Source organism: Gopherus evgoodei, chromosome 6 (assembly GCF_007399415.2).
Source record: "Gopherus evgoodei ecotype Sinaloan lineage chromosome 6, rGopEvg1_v1.p, whole genome shotgun sequence".
NCBI lineage: Eukaryota > Metazoa > Chordata > Testudines > Testudinidae > Gopherus > Gopherus evgoodei.
In genome coordinates this window covers 8,774,555-8,790,034 of record NC_044327.1, presented here as the reverse complement: position 1 = coordinate 8,790,034, position 15,480 = coordinate 8,774,555, and the positions used below count along the sequence as shown (strand labels likewise).

The 15,480-nt window shown below is 41.4% G+C and overlaps 1 protein-coding gene across 5 annotated transcripts in view; it reads right to left on the bottom strand.

The window, feature by feature from the left end:
• Positions 1 to 2,134: 2,134 nt before the first annotated feature.
• Positions 2,135 to 15,480, bottom strand: part of PCGF3 (polycomb group ring finger 3) — a 97,519-nt gene continuing 84,173 nt past the window's right edge. For all 5 annotated transcript variants that reach the window (XM_030567339.1, XM_030567338.1, XM_030567341.1 and 2 more), the window contains 2 exons: positions 11,016 to 11,096; positions 2,135 to 8,308 (listed from right to left, as the gene is read on the bottom strand). In XM_030567339.1, the coding sequence (XP_030423199.1) occupies positions 8,261 to 8,308; positions 11,016 to 11,096 (129 nt within the window). In that variant the 3' untranslated portion in view covers positions 2,135 to 8,260. The remainder of the gene's footprint in view (positions 8,309 to 11,015; positions 11,097 to 15,480) is intronic.

The following is a 15,480-nucleotide window of genomic DNA, read 5'->3' as shown; positions in this document are numbered from 1 at the left end:
ATGGAAAACAGCTCACTTCAAAGTCAAAATCAAGCAAACTGTTCTTCCTCTAAGCCCAAATATACCGTGGCTGGGGATCTCTTAGATAAAGGAAAATAAAGTTTTTAGTGTAAATGGCCCACATATTGGAAACCCGAAGACACTGAGTAAGTTATAGGACAGAATAATGAGACCATCACTTTTGATGCCAGCACTAAATAGTTTATATACATTTCTATTGGTCTGAACCACTGACTATGAAAACAATTAACCAATTCTTTGACTTAACATTAACTCACCGCTACAAAGGGTAGTGCCTCAGATGTATGCAGATAACAGAACTTCCATATACAAAAGCTACTGAGTTTATTTTTTTGTAAATCAATGTTTAGCTTAAGTGGAATTCTCACGGAAAGAGTATTGGAAATATTCAGCCAGGGAGAGTCACAGTAGGCAAAGAACTATTAGGATTTCTAAACTTTTCCTGGGCTTGCTTACCGCTGGGGAGAATTTGAGTTTGCTGCTTAATAAGAGCTGCATTGGCAGGTGCAGAGCTTTCAGAGCTCAGTAGGAACATGGGTATATTCACACTAACATGACTATTAAGCTATGTCTGTGAGGCTCTGGGAATTCCACAACCAAGCTCAAATAGTTTCTACTATTGTTCTGCAGATTAGCAATTGTGTTTTGGGATGCTCATTTCTTTATGGTTTATTCCTCCTACATTTCCAGTGTTTAGTTTTCTCTGACTCACAATCAAACCTAATTTAGTTCCACCAGTTCAGACTAGCACAAAAATCATGGATATTAAAGGCCATGATCAAAGAATTTATTTTTATGTCCAAAATCAACACCAAAGACAATCTGAATAACTACAAATATAATATATTATACACAACGCAATACAAAACATAAAACTTATAAAACAAGTTTTGCAACAGCATAGTTCAAAAGGTCACATTCACAACAGATGCTGATGGTGGTGCCTTTATCCATTCCTGAAATGAGGTATATGTGCGCATCACTCTTCCTGTGCACCTGAGCAACTCTCTCACCACGTAGATGCTTATTACAAACATTAGACTAGTGTGCAGATTTGTGTTCCTATGTATTTTTGTGTAGGGCATGGCTCAGGGGTCACAGCTGGCAAAAACAGTTGGTCATCACTTAATTATTCCAGCAAGTTACAAGAGGGGCAGCGTGGAACATACAACTACACTATTGGGAAAGACATCAGTTGGTTTCTAGCACTGTTAATTTCTCTCTAGATGCCTGGAATACTTGCCAATAGTGCAGTGTGCAGTGTGCTGGACTAACCAGAAACACCCATGCATAAATCACTGGTCTGTAGGTGTGTTTTCAAGCAACCAACAAAGCAAAGTCATGGAGAAATGATAGATGAACTAACAATGAGAATAAGGAGGTTTATAGTGCTTGCTGACAGCAAAATTAGTGCTAAACTTAGAAGTTTATTATTTATTCACTTTTTAGTGACACACGTGAACAAAGTGACCTTTCTGAGACAGATTTCTCCTACTGGTATTTGAACGGCCAATCAATGGCAAAACTATCTAGTGGGCCTCATCTCCTCAGGACGATTACATGTCACTACCATTAGTGCAAGTGCAGGAACAGACCGCTACGTGGTTTAGAACCAGAGTTCCTTACAATTCCTAGCAAAATGGCAGAAATATTATTAAACCTTTTGCCTCTCTCAATATGAAGAAAACACCACATACAATTCTGAAAATATACATTACTGTATGCAGATGCTGCAAAGAAATTCACCTACGTTTTTATATGCTTTGCAGTTTACTAGTGTATCTAGATCACAGGTTCTCAAACTGGGGGTCGCGAGCTGTCAGCCTCCACCCCAAACCCTGCTTTGCCTCCAGCATTTATTATAATAATTAGAGATATACCTATCTCCTAGAACTGGAAGAGACCTCGAAAAGTCATTGACTCCAGCCCCCTGCCTTCACTAGGCAGGACCAAGTACTGATTTTTGCCCCAGATCCTTAAGTGGCCCCCTCAAGGATTGAACTCACAACCCTGGGTTTAGCAGACCAATGCTCAAACCACTGAGCTATCCCTCCCGCCAATGGTGTTAAATATATAAAAAAGTGTTTTTAGTTTATAAGGGGGGGGGGTTGTTGCACTCAGAGGCTTGCTATTTGAAAGGGGTCACCAGTACAAAAGTTAGAGAACCGTTGATCTAGATTTACCTTGAGATTCATTTAAACCTAGAACAGTAAATCCTTTTGAGGAGTTCCTACATAATCCCTGATGATCTTAAACAGTTAGGGAAGAAACCGCTAAAATAACCCAGAAAGTAACCAAGAATTAGATCAACTCTTTGAAGGCAAATTTACCTCTGGTTCATGAACTAACACTCTCTGGAGTGGCATTTTAGCTAGTCTAAGACCTTTTTCTAACTTTCAACCAGAGAGAAAACAGACTATTAGTATCTGTCAATCATTAACAATTAAAACAAAATAAGGATTTGGGCAGGTTGGTTTTTTTTTATTTAACATTTGTTAATTGTGTCCAACAGAAGGCTGGACTCCAATATGACCCCGCACAGCAACATTAGCAGATAAGGAGTAAATCTGATACCATGTACAGTGTGGCAAATATATCCATATGTACAAATGCACGAAGAGTCCGAAGCACCGAAAATAACCTCCTCCATACAACAGAAGTCACTTTATTTGCTAATGAATAGAGTGCCATGTATTTGGCACAAACATTTTACCAATTTAAGAAGTTTTGTATTTAGTGTAACATTTTGTGCAGTGCTAGTGTTAGATTCAAGCAAAAAAAATGGTATTCATTTCAGGGGGAAGATACATTATAGAACTATACATAGGGGATTGTTTCGGTATATGCAGTATTGTATAGTACCGTTGTATTGTACTAGCTAGTCCTTTAGGTTCTTGGGGAAAAATGGACAAACTTTCAGCCTGAGAGAATTTGAGTTAGGTTTTTTTTTTTTTTTGCTTTTATTAACAAGCATATAATATTAATTGGCAAAACACTGAATACAAGCTTCACTATCATAAAATCAAAACATTAAGCAATAATCCCAAAAGGCTTATTCAGACAAAAACTAGCCACCAATAGTACAAAAATTACACAGCAACACAAAGCATAAAAAATGTAAACTTTCAAATGAAACTAAGTCAAAAATATGATTTTATACTGTGATAGTTTCAGTATCTTTATATACCACATATTGAGGATAAAGGCTTAGTGGTTGCACTGGCTTATTGTCCCTTAACCCTAAATTAATCTTGTTCCAGAAAAAAAGAAGTTTCCTTTTGTCCAGTTAAATCATTTGGATGTTAAGGATTATATTAAACCAAAGTTGTAAGTTAAAAGGACTTGTGCAGGCATGCCGCTAAGTAACTCTGCTCCTGTGAATAATCCCATTGATTTAAATGGAACCATCTATACGAGTAAAGTTACAACGTTTGGATTTGCAGTATTGGACCTTTACGCCCCAGTCCTACAATCTGCTCTGGGGCAGGCCACATTGACTTCAACTAGATTCCGTGAGGGCAGAAGGATCTACTAGGTGGATCAGATTGCAGGACTCAAGCTTAAGTTTGTACATGAGGAAATTCAAACTCAATACTATTAAAAAAAATTAAAAATGTGGGCTTACCATGAGGAGCAAGTTTCCAGAAAATCTGTACCTAAACTCCACTTTCATCAAAGCGCAGAATCAAAGGGCAGTTCAAAGCTAAATTATGCACCTTAAAATAAATGTTCTCTCTGCACCTGGTACCTAAGGAAATGTTAAGTAAACCTCTCCATTATAGTTAAGTATAGTTAAGTTACGCAAAAATTCTAGCCTATACGATGGGATTTTTTCTTTTCTTTAACTTTGAAGGAGAGGAACAAATACGTAGGTTGCTTTAAAACTTCCAGTGAAGCATCCAAACTGAAGTGATTACCTGAGGAAATACAGCAACTGGATTTTTCTGTAGAGTACAGTTTAAGCTGTCTGCATTAAATGCATTTCTTAAGTACAGATTTACAATATAATTTATCAAAGACTCATCTGTTGATGTACAAACTGGTTGGCTTTTTCCTATTACACTTATCTCAATGGTAAGATTCAAATAATTGTAAGACAGGGTAGCTATACCTCTACATTTACCATTCATTGGGGAGGCGGGGGGGAGGGGGAGTCCAATGACTCTCCTAAGACTAATTATGCTGTTATGAAGACAATAGAGCCAGATAAGCTTTCAAAGGCTCAGAGCCTATAGGAAAAAATAGCACCATCATAGTTGTAGTCTGATATTTCATATGGTCCCATATCCCCAGAGGTTATAGTGTTGTGTGTAGTATTGCACAACCAATAAAAAATAAATATTCCCAGGTTAGATGGTACACAAAGATACCAGACGTAACAATGGCACAAAAACAATTTCAGATAGGCTGCAAGTCTTGCAGATTGCTTCCACAATTCACATTAATGTTTCTTGCCAGATCATTTATTTTTAAATATTGCTGACAGGTAGTTCTTGCACTTACACACAATTTTAAAACCCCAAACTTCACTTCAAAATAATAATTAAAAAAAACCCCAAAAATTAAAAATAAAAAAAAACCAATAAAAACCTATTTGAATGTACATTTTAAAAATCCCACCTACATTCCTTCTCAATTTAGCGGTAAGTAGATGCTACATTTACAATTTAAACATATGCCTTATAAATGCATGTTTCAAACCTATTGCACAAAAGCATAAGTAATGCTCTTTATCCATACAAAAACCATCAAATAAAAACTACTAAAACTCAAAGTAAAAGGAAGAAGCTTGTAAAAACATCTCACAATTTCATTTTATATGCCCGTAAATAAAGCTGGACCATTGAAACCAAAATACTTGGATGGTAAAATAAGATAGAAGGCTTAAAATAGAATAAATAATTTTATAAAGTTAATTTTTTTTAAAACCCCCAAATCTTATTTAAATTCAATATTATATATTCTATCTGAATTATCTATTTTAAATGAAAACTATATCTAGTGAGACTATGAGCGTGGGTAATTAGTCTCATTGCTGCTGAGGATAATGCAACAAGATACTTGTACTGCAATTACTTACCAGCGTAAGCAGTTGTGAAAACTACTTCACAGTAACTCCATCTTCACTAAAACCAAAATAAACTGAACATGACCAAGCAGGACCATGAGATATCTAAGCTGAGTCTGGCTTTCAGACGTTAAACAATATTTTAAAAAAATCAATAGTTATTTTTCCCCCCAATATAGTTTCGACATTAAATCAACTGTCTCAAGCTTCACAGAAGTAAAACAGATATTTCAGAAATAGAATCCTTATGGTCTCACACTGACTGTTGAATTTAATTGGATGCTACTCTTTCTACAAAGCTAAAATCAAACCAACTGGTGCAGCAAACCCCTATGGGAAATAGTTTCTGTAGTGAAGATATTCTGACATGATGCAATTTAGAAAAATAGGTATTTTTACCACTGAGGTTTTATCAGGTTAATACATTTAAAAAAGCAGAGTTACACACAATTATGAGCTATAACCACTGTTGGTGTTAATACAGGCTTCAGATTTATGTATCTATACAGATATCAACTGATATTTAAATATATTGATATAGCACCATAGCAAATTCAAGTGATTCCAAAGATAGCTACAAACTTACAAATATATATTCTGTACTGTAGATTGCTACAGAGAGAGTTAGAACTGAATGGCAGAGGGGTTTTTGAATGTGCATGTTCATACTGTTTAATCGCTCCTCAGTTTTATTACACAGGAAATATTCAAATTCTGATGTATTTCAATGGCACTGCAGTAACATCTGGTTTTACAAAATGCTGCTGCAGTGCATATTCTGAGGTAGACACATAGTGTATATATATTTATTAAACCCTTAGATGCAAATTAATCAGATTGATTAGGATAGGGTCACTTGGCTGAAGTTCCCTTACATACCCCACAATGCGGACAACTGATTAACAGTTCCACAAAGTCCTGGTAAATCAATTGACATGTAGAGTCACATCACCTAGGTTCATTTTGTGAAAAGCTCACGAAGGGCCAGTTGATAAAACTAAACTACTGAAGTCTCCCCTTTCCTCTTTTGACACTTGTATTTTTTTCTTCAAGTTATACGTAGATAAAAGTAGAATTGCAGATAGGTGCATACACGAACAGAAAGACCAAACCAGAGCTAAATTCTATTCCCCCACCCTCCAATGCCGAAATACTCCAGGCCTAGATGTGAAGTCATCCTGCCTGGCCCAAGGAGCCCTCAGTACCTTTACATCTCTCACGCCCTAGATTTGCAGAGATGGCACTCCTACTAGTCCAGATTTCCCTTGTTTTTCCATTTGCACCCATTCTGATTTCCTCCTCATTCACCTCTATGATTATGAATAAAAATAAAAGAATGCAGCTTTATAATGCTGTTTTGAAATATATACAGGTGAGACTGTGTTCTCTCTCACAAATGTGGCAGTAGGAAAGCTAAGGGAGGAGGCAAATGGAGGAACGGAAGGCTCCAGCTAAGAATTTGTAAGGAGGCACACAGGAACATGCTGTTTTGGGGAGGGGGTGGATTTCTTTCAGACCTAGGAGAAAAGAGAATGTACATGTTTGGATAAGCCAGTATTTTTCATGATTTACTTCCTGATGTTGAATCTAATTTTAAATAATGATTTTTTGCAGGGCAGAGGAGCACAACTGGATGGAGTAGGGTGATGCCAACAGGCATAATGCTTATGTTACCCAGTGACATGTGTCTTATGGAGGATTAAAAGGGTTTAATAATATGTATACAAAACTGGCGTTTTCAGCTGACAGAGTAACTTTCCCTCCTGAGCGTTTAAAAAGAAAGTAATAACTTCCAGCTGCCAGTGTGTCATACTGCACACCCTCTTTTCAGTATCTTACAATCCCTGTGTCAGTCAAATATTTTAACATTTCATATTTTTATTATATGTTATACAGTATATTGCTTGCAGAAATCACTTTCAACCAGTATTAACAGTTTTTTTAAGTCACCTATTATTAAAATGCTTTCAAGATTTTTTTTTTATTATTTTTTTTTAAGTTAACTCCCCTCTAAGCATTATCTGAGCATGGACTTGATGACATACATAGAGTAGCGTCCGGCATCTCTCAAGGCTGAACACAAAAGCTAGATTAATAGATTTTAAGACCAGAAGGTGCCACTACGATCGAATCTGACCTCCAAGATAGCTAATGATTGCACTAAAGAAAACAATGGCTTCTTAAGGAAACCATTAAAGGAAATCTAGAACTGGTCAGTAATTAACAACTGAATTTTTAAACCAGTGACATGGAAACTTGTGTAATTTTCTATGGGGTATGTTTCCCAAAATAAAAATGCTTTAACCACTAGTTACAAATTTAGCAAAAAAAAAAAAAAAAAATGTTCTCCCTAAAGAAAAAAATAGATTTCTGCAAGCCTCTACTGTATAAGACAAGTCTACCTTAAAATTCACAAATTTAGCACTTTGAGTACTCTTCTGTTATGATCGGATGCAATTTATGACACAGCAAAATATTGGGCCATGTTAAAAAAGTAAATGCATTTTCATTAGCCTCATCAGAACATGCAGAGGATGCCAAAACATGAATGAAATATAAAATGAGATCAAGCATTGTGTGAAACTCATGGAGTTTTCAGATGCCTAGATTTTTAGGAAGTTTTTAATGCAGCATAAATATCACCAGTCTCTATAATCATAAGGTACGTTCAATGCTCTTCAAAGGGCTCAATGAAAGCCAAAGTAACTGAGGCATACTAAGTAGGACAGAAACACTTTGCAGAATAGATCAAAATAAGCTTCAGAAGTTTCAAAAGATGGAAAGAAACTAAAGGAAATTTTGGTGTCAGAAACAACCTTTTAAATCACCCCCACAACATTTTAACTTAGATTATCGTAACTGCAGCAAAGAGATGAATCAAGTTGAGCTACATGGAACTGTGAAGTGTTTTCAGGATCTGTAAACTTAGTGCTGGTAGTGTCCTCTTGTGATTTATTTCTTTCGTACAAAAAAAGTATAAATATTTTCTGTCCAGAAATCTGGGCAACACGTCCCCAGAGGAAATATTCAGAAGGTTGGTTGCCTGTGAGAGCACTATAGTCTTCCAAAAAATTCTGCTGGTTCGTGTCACGTGAGTTAAGTTATGCACTAAGAAGGTGCCTGATGATAGTCTCTGCAAAAAACGCTGTCCAGAAGGACAATAAAGGTCTCTTACAGCAAGTCCATTTTGGGTCTGTAATGTAGCAGGAGAGGTGCTTTCTGCAAGATAAAATAATGAGCTAATTTAAGAAGTAAAAGCAAAATGAATCCTCCCATGTGATAGGTAATCAACTCATCAAAATACGTTATTGATTTATATTTTAAGGCCAGAAGGAACTGACCGTGTATCATCTAGTCTGACTTTATGTATAACAGATCACAGAAGTTCACCTAGTTAGCGGTATATTGAGCCTAACTATAACATCCAGTCTGCTTTGAAGAGAAGAGATGGAGAAGCCACCACTCAACCTTTAGAACAAACTACCAAGGTAACTATCTTCATTGCTAAAAATTTGTCTTATTTCTAATTTGAATGTGTCTCACCAGCTTCCAGCCACTAATTCTTGTTATGTCATTCTCTGCTAGCTTAGAAAGCCTTTTAGTACTCAGCAATTTCTACCCAGGAAGGTACTTTTACACTATAATCAAGTTACCTATCAATACTATTTTTGATAAGCTAAACAGATTGAGCTCTAAGTCTCACCATAAGGTATTTTTTCCAATCTTCAAATCGTTTTAATAGCTTTTCTCTTCACTCTCTCCAATTTTTCAACATCTTTTTTAAAAGGTAGACACTAGAACTGGACCCAGTATTCCAGTATCAGTCTCACTGATGCCACATATAGAAGTTATTTCCCTATTCCAGTTCATTACCCCCCTTTTTATATGGCCAAGGATCACATCCACAGTATCACATTCGGAGCACATGCTGAGCTGCTTGTCCACCACTATGACCCCATAATCATTTTCAGAGTTACTGCTGTCTAAGATACAGTCCCCCATTCTGTAGGTCTGGCCTGCATTCCCTCTTCCTAGATGTATCACACTGCCTTTGGCAAAAATAATTTGTTTGAACGGGCCCAGCTTAGCAAGTGATCTAGATCATTCTGCACGACTGCCCTGGCCTCATCTTTATTGAGCACCTGGCCAATCTGTGTCATCTGCAAATTTTATATTCACTGTCAGACAGTTGATAAAAATACCAAATAGCATAGGTCTAGCACTGATCACTGGGGAACCCCACTAAAAACATCCCACTCAATGACCTATTGACCATTACCTATTGACCATTACTTTGAGATGTCAGTCAACTCATCTATTTATGGGTGTTTTATTGATATTGTATAGTTCTAATTTTCAAAACCAGAATGCTGTGAAGTACTAAGTTGAACCCCTTACAAAAGTCTAAGAATATTACATCTACGCAACTACCTTTATTAACCAAATCTGTAATCGTCAAAAAACAAAATCAGGCTTAACAAGCCATTTTCCATAAAACCATATTGGCTGGCATTAATTATTTGCCCATACTTCAGTTCTATATTGTTTGAATCCTGTATCAGCTTCTCCATTATTTTGCCTGGGACTGATGTCAGGCTATTTACTCATGTCATCCTGTTTGCCCTTTGCTAATATTGTGCCCATATGCATAGTTCCAGGACAGAAGGGATCATGAGATCTTTTAGTCTGACCTCCTGCATATCACAGGCCATTAGTTTTCACCTTTTTCTATTAAGGCCAAAGACTTTAGTTAGACCAAAGCATTCCAGACCTCAGGAAACTAAACTACTGTGTGTCACAGGGAGAGAACATGAGACACCAAGGTGCCACCAATGCCTGAAGCCTCTGCAATGACAGGGAATGGATTTGGTGAGTCATTCCCAGATGATCCCAGCAGGCAAACCATATCCTGCTGCAGAGGAAGGCAAAAAAAACCCCAAGTCCCAGCCAATCTGACCTACGGGAATATTCTTTCCCATCCCCAAATCCAGCAATCAGTATGTGAGCAAGACACCAGCTGGGCATCGCGAAAGAACTGTCTGAACCACCTCAGAGCAATGACCAACCACCCAGTGTCCCATCTCCAGTTGTGGAGAAACTCTTCCCATCTTCTGGAATTTCCCCATTATTCCAAGGACTCCTAGGTGCTATGGTAATATGAATAATAAACAGCACTAGCAATCCAGAGATGTCCTGAACCAACCCTTTTAGGGCTCTTGAGTGCACATTATCTGGGCCTGCTGGATGACCTTTGGTAAGTCACTTCATCACCATGTGCCTCAGTTTCCCCATCTATAAAATGGGGATAATGTTTCTTATCTGATTTGTAAACCACTGAGATCTACTGATAAAAAAGCACTATGTAAGAACTAATTATCATCATCATCCCCAATGTCCTCAATTCCTAATGGACTGAAAAGTAGTTCATCATCATCACATAACACAAGTATATCATCTTGCTTCTTTCCAAATACAGAACTATACATTGATCACTTTTACCTTTTCTGCATTAACTTTTGCACCAGCTCCATATAGTAAAGAGGCTATATCACTGTTAGACTCTCTCTTTTTCCTGATTTATCTGAAAAACCTACTGTCCTTAGCCTTGCCAGCCATGGATATTTTCCTGTTGTCTTTAGCGTTCCCTTTCCAATTTTTTACACTTCATAACTACTAATTTATATTCATAACTATCTACTTCCCCTCTTTCCCCAGTTATATATTGTTCTTTATTTCTAGTTGTTGCCTTCACTTTGCCCCTGAACCAGGATGGACTTTTAACCAATTTTTTAGCCAGTTTTAAAGTTACTGCAGGTATAAAACTGTATACGGCAGATATTTTATGTATTCTGTTCTATAACCAGGTTAATGAGTTAATTGTAATTCTAAATATGAGTGAATTCATGAAAAAGCAGTTGTGTCGTACCTTAAATCTCCATCTAGTGACAACTACAAATTTGAGCGTATGGTCCTTGCCAAGAATTTCTTCATTGCATAATATATCCAGCTGATTGAAAAGGAAGAGAGACTTAAATTCATTAAGGGACACATAGAACACACTTCTAAGACAAGACAATGCACATGGATAAAAGTCATGTTAAACATGTCCAGAATCATCTGAAGACAATGGAAAAATCCTAACCCTTGCCATAGTGTGGGAGTTGGAGACACAAGTTGGGTGGGATAATATCTTTTATTGAACCAACTTCTGTTGATGAGAGACACGAGCTTTTGAGCTTTCACCTTGAAGTGGCTTTCACCTTGAATGGTCCCTTGAAATGTGTGTTAACTACTCATGCTAAACAATCTGTTCCACCTTGTACTCTGAGTGACAGCTAAATACACTTTCCAGACTTCAAGAAGAGCTCTGCGTGAGGTCGAAAGCTTGTCTTTCTCACCAACAGTTGCCATAAAAGATATTCTCTCACCTGCCTTGTCTCTCTAGGCATTATATGGCAGATGACAATCTGGGATGTAAGCAGTATTTTTAATGGCTGGTCTCTCCTTCACAGGGACAACGTTTTATATAAATTAACATTGGCTACAGTAGCTTTTTGCAGATTTGAAAACTAACATTTTAGTAAAAAGGTGTTAGAACCAGTAAGAGTCTCTGTGATAATTTAGATAATTTAAGTGTGTAATCACTTCAGTCCTTAAGTCTATTCTTCACTTGGGACAGGGATGCAACTTCCCTTTGTGAGAAAGGACAGTTACCTGTTCCAAAACTGGCATTCTTCGAGATGTGTTGCTCATGTCTATTCCACAGTAGGTGTGTGTGCTCGCCACGTGCACTGGTGCCGGAAGGTTTTCCCCTTAGCAGCACCTGTACTGGGGTAGCACTGCTGCGGCACCTGGAGTGGCACCTGTATATCACGCTATAAGGGGGACTGCGTGCTCCCCCCACCCTCAGTTCCTTCTTGCCGGACAACTCCGACAGTGGGGAAGGAGGGCGGGGTGTGAAATAGACATGAGCAACGCATCTCGAAGAATGCCAGTTACGGAACAGGTAACTATTCTTTCTTCTTCGAGTGATTGCTCATGTGTATTCCACAGTAGGTGATTCGAAGCAATATCTGTTGGAGGTGGGTAGGAGTTCACGATAACCCGGGATGGAGTACCGCCCTGCCAAACCCAGTGTCATCCCTAGTTTGAAGAGACAATCGCATAATGTGAAATGAACATGTGAACTGAGGCCCAAGTGGCCGCCCTACAAATGTCTTGGATAGGGACATGGGCTACGTAGGCAGCTGATGAGGCCTGAGCCCTTGTTGAGTGCGCCCTAACAATAGGTGGCGGGGGAACCCCTGCCAGATCATAGCACGTGCGTATACACAAGGTAATCCAGCAGGAAAGATGCTGGGTGGAGATTGGTTGCCCCTTCACCCGCTCAGCCAAGGCAACAAAAAGCTGCGAGGATTTCCATAACGGTTTGGCCCAATCCAAGTAAAAGGTCAGCGCTCTACGTACATCAAGCATGTGGAGGAATGGGGCTTAGGACAGAGCACAGGGAGAAAGATGCTCTGATCCACATGGAAGGCAGAGACCACCTTCGGGAGGAATGCCGGGTGTGGGCGAAGCTGGACTGTATCCCTGTGGAAGACCGTACAGGGGTGTTCCAAGGTCAAGGCCCTGAGTTCTGAGACACAGCGGGCTGACGTGATTACCACAAGAAAGGCTACCTTCCATGAGGGGTGAGACCAGGAACATGTGGCCAGGGGTTCAAAGGGAGGACCTGTGAGTCGGGACAAACCCAGGTTCAGGTCCCACTGCGGCACAGGGGGTCTCGCATACGGGAATGAACAGTCAAGGCCCCTAAGGAAACGGGAGGTCAACGAGTGGGAGAAGACCAAGTGCCCTTGCATCGGCAGGTGGAAGGTCGATATGGCTGCCAAGTGTACCCTGACAGAGGCGGATGCCAGTCCTTGGGTCCTAAGGGACAGGAGGTAGTCCAGGATAAGCTGGAGAGGTGCAAAGGAAGGAGAGACTACCCGCGCACTCACTCACTTGGAGAACCTGGACCACTTTGCCATGTACGTCCGGCGTGTGGACAGTTTCCTACATTCCAGGAGGACCCGTCTTACCTGCTCTGAACATCTGCCCTCCTTCTCATCTAGCTACAGAGCAACCACACTGTCAGATGGAGTGCTGCTAGGTTAGGATGGAGGAGGCGGTCCTCATCCTGGGAGAGGAGGGCCAGGCAAAGTGGCAGCATCCTCGTGGGGGCGGGGGGCGCCAAGAGGCGAAGGAGGGTCCCGTACCAGTGTTGGCAAGCCCACACTGGGGCTATGAGGATGACTTTCACTTTGCCTGCTTTTACTTTCTGCAGGACTTTGTCAGCGAGAGGGAATGGTGGGAAAGTGTAAAGGAGCTGGCCCAACCAATGAAGGAGGAACGCATCGGAGATCACACCCTTCCCCACTCCTCCCCTGGAGCAGAACTGAGGGCAACGCCAGTTCTGAAGGGTTGCAAAGACGTCGATCTGGGGAACTTCCCACTCTCAGAAGAGCCGGTGAGTGACCTCCAAGTGAAGAGACCACTCTTACTGGGGGGAGAAAACCCTGCTGAGGCGATCCGCTTGTGTAATGCAGTCCCCCAGGAGGCATACGGCCCTCAGGGAGATATCATGGGTTATCCAGAACTCCCATAGGCTCAGGGCTTCCCGACAGAGGGCTAGGGAGCGAGTCCACCTTGCCTGTTGATGTAGTACATGGCAGAGGTGTTGTCCGTGAGGACCCTGACCACCTTGCCACAAAGGTGCGTGTGGAAGGCCACGCACACAAACCGTACTGCTCTGAGCTCTTTGACATTTATGTGAAGGGACAAGTCCAGGATTGACCACGTCCCCTGAGTTTGCACGTTCCGTGTGGGCTCCCCAACCCAGGTCCGACGCATCAGTCACCAGGTCCATAGATGGGTTGACATCCTGAAAAGGAACCCCTTGCAGCATGCTGCTTGGATAAGACCACCATTGAAAGGAAGCCAGGATCGGGGACAGAACCGTGAGAATCTTGTCTAGCCCGTCCTGGGCCTGAGAGAATTGGGAGGCTAGCCAGAGTTGGAGGGGCCTCATTTGGTGCCTGGCATGGCGGACCACGTACGTACATGCCGCCACGTGCCCTAGAATTCAAAGGCACACCCTTGCCGTTGTCACTGGAAAAGCCATGACCAAGGTGATGAGATCTCTTAGGGCCTCGAACCTATCCGGGGGAAGAGACACTGTGGCCCTCGAGCAGTCCAGCAGTGCCCCAATGAACTCTATGTGCTGAACTGAAACTAAGGTTGATTTGGTCTCTTTCACCACTAGGCTGAGACTGGCGCATGTCGGCAGGAGCAGCTTCACGTGGATATTTACCTCGGAACGAGAGTCTCTCTTGAGAAGCCAGTTGTCCAGGCAAGGAAAAATCTGTACCCTCTCCCGCCTGAGGTAGGCCACTACCACAGCCATACACTTCGTGAAAACCCTAGGTGCTGTGGATAGGCCAAATTGAAGGACCGCAAACTGTTAGTGGTCCTAGGAAGCGCCTGTGCCCCTCAAAAATATGGATGTGAAAGTACATGTCCTGGAGGTCCAGAGCCACATACCAGTCCCCCAGGTCCAGGGAGGAGTTAATAGAGGCCAAGGAAACCATGCTGAACTTGGAGTGGGCTAGAAAATGGTTTAGACTCCACAGGTCCAGGATGGGCGTGAGGCCCCCTTTGGCCTTCAGGATCAGGAAGTACCAGGAGTAGAATCCCTTACCCGGGAATTCTACTGGTACTCTTTCCTCTGCCCCCAGGTGCAGGAGACAGTCCACCTCCTGCCCTAGGAGGTCGGTATGCTCCGGGTCCCTGGGGCCTACAGGGGAGGGCGGGTGATCTGGAGGAGGTGACGTAAACTGCAACCTGTAGCCCTGGGAAATGGTGCTGAGGACCAATGTGATAGAGGTCCAATGTGATAGAGGACCACGCCATGCAGAAGGCAAATGGTTGCAGAACACACACTGTATTAATTGGGGGGGGTCTCTCTGGCAACTGGCCCAGTGCCCCCCGCAAATGGCCAAAACCGCCTCTTTCCCTGCCTCTTGCCCTTAGCGGACCCAGGCTGCGGGGTGGAGCAGGACTGCCACTGAGACTGGCATTTTTGGCCTCTTGGTCTCTTATACAGGGGCTCATATCTGCTCCTTGTAGGTTGAGCTGGTGGTTGTGGTTTGGCCTTATCCTTAGATGAAGGATTGTAGAGGCCCAAGGTCTGCAGGGTAGTGCGGGAATCCTTCATCTCATGCAGACTGACATCTGTCTGGTCTGCGAAGTGCGCCTTCCCATCAAACGGGAGGTCTTGCGTAAGGGATTGGGCCTCCGTCGACAGTTCAGACAGAAGGAGCCACGACGTCCTGCGCATGGAGATCGCCAAA